The sequence below is a fragment of the Amphiura filiformis genome, chromosome 10 (genome assembly GCF_039555335.1).
Source record: "Amphiura filiformis chromosome 10, Afil_fr2py, whole genome shotgun sequence".
NCBI lineage: Eukaryota > Metazoa > Echinodermata > Ophiuroidea > Amphilepidida > Amphiuridae > Amphiura > Amphiura filiformis.
This window is the reverse complement of record NC_092637.1, coordinates 16,745,494-16,751,493: the sequence shown is the minus strand read 5'-3', so window position 1 is coordinate 16,751,493 and position 6,000 is coordinate 16,745,494. Positions and strand designations below refer to the sequence as shown.

General features: G+C 37.8%; 1 protein-coding gene across 1 annotated transcript in view; it reads right to left on the bottom strand.

Annotated features, from left to right (window-relative positions):
• Positions 1-1,686: 1,686 nt before the first annotated feature.
• The window catches only part of LOC140162570 (histone-lysine N-methyltransferase NSD2-like), a 46,116-nt gene continuing 41,802 nt past the window's right edge, over positions 1,687-6,000 (bottom strand). Inside the window, 2 exon segments of the mRNA XM_072185828.1 lie at positions 1,687-3,926; positions 4,969-5,182. Coding sequence (XP_072041929.1) covers positions 3,274-3,926; positions 4,969-5,182 — 867 coding nt within the window. The 3' untranslated portion in view covers positions 1,687-3,273.

Below are 6,000 nucleotides of genomic sequence, written 5' to 3'. Positions count from 1 at the left end.
TTCAAGGACTTTCAAGGTCCAAAATTTTCAAGGACTTACCACAACACAAAAAGTTGATACGGCTCTCCATGAGGCACATATTAACGAAAAGTGACAGCTCCTCTCCAGTCCCCAAATTATACTTTAGGTAAAATTCCAATTTTCAAGGACTTACCACCTTGTGCAAATTTCCAGGAATTTCAAGGTCTTGAAAAGATGTTTTCAAATTGAAGGACCATGGGAACCCTGCTGAAATTGCAGGTAAGAAACTCCCAATAGATTTTGGCATTGCAATTAGTAGTACTTGGTGTTAGTAGTGTTCATAGTAAGATTTGGATGACATTCCTTGTTCCCAAGCGTCCAAAAAATTACAACTTGCTTCTTTAAACTTGAACGATAACTAGACCTAGTTTATTTCAGTGTAATTTTAAAAGTAAACACATCTTTTTCCCCCAACAGTGTATTCTGTTATCTAAGAAGTTTACAAAATATCTCACTGCAATGAAGCATTTAAAGCAAAAGCTTACAGAAGGTTCATGGCCACGAGATATCTAAAAGAACTACAGATCACATACTATTTTATGGATAATTGCTAGCCTGAAGTGGCATTAACAGTTTTCATTCCTTCCCAATCCAAACCTTCAAAACAGATTTAAACCTGAATTGACCTACATGAGTTGCAACACCTTCGACTGATAAGGGCTTGAATTTGGCACTCAACAAATTTTTACGAGATGAAGTTGTCGCACGTCTGTTACTTGTCCTGATAATAAATACATCTAAAGTTCCCATTCCATTTGAAATCCATACACCCCAAATGGAAGACATGACCTTTATCTTATGGGGGAGTGTGAATTTTTAAATGGGGCTACCTGCATGGTTACCTACATTTGAAATCTACACCCTGTGTCTGGGAGATTAATGTCATGTCTTCCACAGGGGTGTATGGATCTCAACTGGAATAGCCGAATGGTGGCCTTTCAAATGCCATTATCATCTATTTACAATCATTGCTCAAAATGTAACCCAAAAGTTGTGCAGCATATTTAGTACCCAATACATTCAGGTCATTCTGTGAAATATACAAAACATTAGGGTTAAGGAACTGTGTACTGGTAGATGAGAATGTTCAAGATTACCTGGTGTAAGTGTAAGCCCTGGATCAAATATAAATCAAGTTTTAATCTAGTTCTGGCTTTGCCAGTGAAATTTATATTTCCTTTGTAGTCTTGTCTGCTCACAAACAAACTTTCACAAAATTTTAATATTCATCAATAATCATGTTCCAAAATATACAAATTGATATTCCCTTGTCAGCAGAAATCTTACATAGTGCCTGTCATCAACACCAGATGGAACCGACATTGAATTCCATAAAGGTCAAAGGTTACAATGAAAAGGGCTGATGACAAACCTGATTACGCACTATCTGCTCCTTAATCTTTAGATGTATTCACTGTTAAAGTGACGTAATAAATCGGATTAGCTACCATAGCAATGGATGAATACAATTTTTACTATATCGTCCTGCACTACAAGCAGGTTGCACTCATCACTTGTGTATGTCTGCAAACATAGACTGAATACAATACCGCTCTTTTCAAAGATACTTACAGGGGCGAGTGATCAGAATAATATGGTTCAATGCAGAGGTGTGAGCGTTGTAGTGCAAGGCAATATAGTCAAAATTTGTATTATCCATTGCTATGGTAGTTAATCTGATTATAACGTCACTTCGACAGCGCATTGAATTCCATGACGATAAAAACCTTTAACCGTTATACAATTAGGAGAAGACAATTGCAATGTAATAAAATACAGAGGCTTATCATTGCAACCTTCTTGGAATTGTTATGACAACAATTACACATGTGCTGAAATGCATTACCAGCTTTCATACAACCATTGTGATAAGTGAACAATTGCAATAATTTTGTCTCTTAAATATCATTTACATCTAACATATATATAGTACTTTCATTCAAACTAATAATTTCTTCAAAATTGTGCAATGCGCCCATGTTTAAAACAAAAGACATTAAATGTGTGCAAAAGAAACAGCAAATCAACAACAATATAATATTTCAATGGACTATTTAATTTAAATTCCACGTTACCACTTATGGACAATTTTGGAAATATCCTCCACAGGGAATGAACACATTAGGCAGTTCTATTTGAATCTCACACACCCTCTGCGAATGATTCAATCTGAATCTGTCACAAACGGAGGGTGGGTTTCAAACAGAGTTTGATTAATGTGCTAATTCCATTTGAAATTCATACTCCCCCTGTGGAAGCTATTCCAAAATCTTCTACAGAGGGAGTGTGGATTTTGAATGGCATAACCCCTTGAAAAAGTTTAGTCACCATTATGGTGGGCATTTAAAAACATTTCACAATAATTCACAATCTTCATATTTAACTCTTTAACAGACACCTTGTCGATATATTTGATAATCATTCGCAAGAATTTTTTTCATCCCTTTGGGTGAATTTCAATTTTATTGTAGACAATTTTTGCAGATTTAGGAAGAATATTAAGCAACTTAAAAACCATAAAAAAGAAACAAAACATGATTTAAAAACACCTGTTGTACACATGCTCTCAATCTCAAAAACTGATTTGATACATGAAATGATTAAAAAAAACCAATTTGGACATTTTCCATTGATATCCACAGAACCATGTGAGGAGAGTAACAGAAAACACCCAAATTCTACTGTTGGGTGCTAATTTTGCACTATTGGGTGCTAATTGGGTATTCGGGAATAGATAACATCCAATTTCCACTGGTATTCATTAGGTATTTGAGGAATCAAAAATACGCTTTCTCTTATTGCAGCCTCAAAATAATACCCCACATTCAAATGCACAGTAAGACCAAATAAGATACAAAAATACACACAATTTATACAATAAGGTGCTTATTTGGTAACAAAGAAGTAGCAGCAATTACAATATCTCCCTTTGGGCTCTTTTTACCTCTCTTTGGGTTCCTTTAGCTTTTACCAATTCAGAAGAAATTACCTCCACATTAAAAATATACATTCAGAAAATATTTCGGTGAAAAAAATACATCCAATTCAAATAGGTACACAATTGGTGGTAAGGAGCTGAGAACCAATAGCAATATACCTTTGAATTGCTTAAAAACCACCTCTGAGAAAAATAATCATTCGCACCAAAAATGCACAAATAAGTGGATAGTTCAGCTGGGTGCTAAAACTCCTTATAAAAAGGTGTTGGGCTTCTTATACCACCTCCACACAAATTTGGTGCTAAATGCCACTTCAGGATTCACCCGCTTTACCTTTGGCTTTGTTCGCTTTCTTGAGCAACATTTCCCGTAATTTCTCCTTTTCCACAGCTTTGTCCTTCTTTTTGTCTTTCTTCTTGTCCTTCTTCTCTTTGTCTTTACCCTTCTCCTTCTTCTCTTTATGCTTTTTACCCTTCACTTTATCCCCTTTCTCTTTCTTCTTCTCCTTCCCTTTGCTCTCTTCCTTTTTCGCTGCTTTTGTTTTCTTACTATCACTCTCACTTCCCGACGCTGATGATTTTTTAGTCTTCTTCGCCGGTGGTGCACCGTCTTCCTTCTTTTTCGGTGCCTTTGGCTTTTGCGGTGCGCTTTCGTCAATAACAAGTTCGCCTTCGCTCTCATCAAGTAAGATCACATCAAGTTTGTCCGTCTCCTCGGAGAGTTCATCAGCGCTATCTTTCTTCCCTTCTTCCTCTCGTTTCTCTTTCTCCCTGATCTCCTTTTGTCTCTTCTCGACGACCCTGTTCATATCATCCGTCTCGTGCTCGTCGCAGAAGATGAAGTCCTTGACAGTGACGACTTTTGCTTCAAAATGTGCATTGCAGAATGAATTGGGGCAGTCTTCGCAGTACTTGAGAGCCGGCTTGCCGCAGTCATCGCAGTGATGCCAAGGACAATCCCATTTGCCTGTTGAGTTGTTAACAAAAAGAAGACGATATTAAAACTGTTAAGCAATAAAAGACGTATTCAAAGCATTATTGTTTCTGTCTGACCTAATTAATGCTCTGGAATCTCCATGGCTCGAAAAAGTGGGGAATTCAGGAAGCTCATTCCCAGGAAATGTTGGTGTTTGGAGGGAAATTCTGGTATTTGGAGGGAAATTCTGGTATTTGGAGGGAAATTGTGGCTTTTTTTGTATATACAAACATGCTATAAATTGTGGGAAATTTAGCTTGCTTCCCAGGAAATTAACATTTTCTCGAGCCCTGGGAATCTCATTTGTGTCATTTCAAACTTTTTTTTAACAATTTTTTTTGCATTTCTTTTTTCTTTCCTTTGGTTGTCAGAAAAAATTTGGAAGAAATTTGTACCAAACAAACAGAAACAAAAACAAAAGAGGTTTCTCAACTTTCTTCTAAAATAAACCTTTTCCTTTTGACTTACAGGGATATCACAGGCTTAAAATGGTTGTCCCCCTCCCTTAAAAAAATTAAATCCCCCCTTCATTTTTGTAAATTTCAACCTGGCAGTTATCAACCATGCCAAATTAAGACCAATGAGTCTGGGGATTGAGTGCATCAGAGATCTACTCTGTTCATAATTATCTTCACATGTGAGAGGTGAAATAAATTGAGATTCATCATATGCACACAATCAACTGAAATCAACTGTAAAAGAGCAAATTTTCATGCTATTTTTATTTTCGCGCTTTTCACGTTTCAAACTGCAACCGCAAAAATAACAATGTGCAAATATTCCTTTTATGTATAGGAAAATGTAAGAAAATGTAGTCCTAATCACCGTTGGTTTTTTCAACAGTTTCCTAATGCATCGACATTTTCTACATTTTCTCAGATTCAAAACCTGGCATTTTATTTATCACACATCACTAGCGTACCACGCGATCAGCAACGCATACAATGTGCATACTTGTGCGCATTACGTGACCGGTAGTTCCGGGATATGCAATGGCGGCTTCTATTGCCGTTATAATAGATTACACACTCACCATATGGCGCTTTATCCAGATCTAAGCATTTCAGATGGTAAGCCTTGGTACAAGTCTTCCTATCGCACAGTACCAGTTCTCCTCCTTCCCCGCATCGAAAACACTCATCTTCGTGCACCTTAGCGGCCTCTTTTGGTTTTCGTTTCTTCTTCTTCTTTTTGTCTTTCACTTTCTTTGCTTTCGCTTTTTCTTCCTGAGCTTCAGCAGCTGCCGTCTGTTGGTGAAGAAATAAGACAGAGGTGTAAGCGAGGTAACGATCCACTCCCTGAAAAACATGCGAGCCAAAGGCGAGCACCTCGCCAAATTTAAGGAAGTGCACGGGGCTTGTCCGGGGAATAGGCTGCAGGGTATCATCCCCCTCAAAAAAAAAAATTTTTTGCCCTTTTTATGACGAATTATCATCATCCAATCCCGGAAATTTTTACATTTCGGATTTTTTTATATTTTGGCCACATTTCCGAATTCGGGAATTTCCGGAAGACTTACACCTCTGATAAGAACAAAAATATTATTTTGATACAAAAAGATTTCTGTGTAGTACAGTACACTTTTATTTACTTTTATGGTTTCAACAGGTTCTCCAATGGTTTCTTCAAAAGTGACAAAACTATTTTTGTATTATTATGGTGGGCCCAAAGAAATTATATACTAGACGGCTACACTACAAGATTTTTATTGCGGCCACCTGCACAGGCACACAAAGTAGTGGTACTATTTGGTACTGCACAGTACCAGCCAAGTACCTTGGCAACGGTGTACCTGTGCAGGTGGCTGCAAATGGAATCTTGTATAGAGGCTGTTAGCCTTTCGCCATCTTGTGGGTACAAATGATACGCGTGTTTATGCGTCGGACACTACGCGTAGGGCGCAGCTTGCCACGCAGCTGTTATCACACATCGACACGGTGATTTTGCTGTTCACGCATGGAGATCGAACGACCATCGCAGCGTGTACCCACAAGATGGCGGCATATGACGTCACGCTGACGACCTCTATTGTAGTAGTGGTGATATGCAAACTCATGTGTGGTTG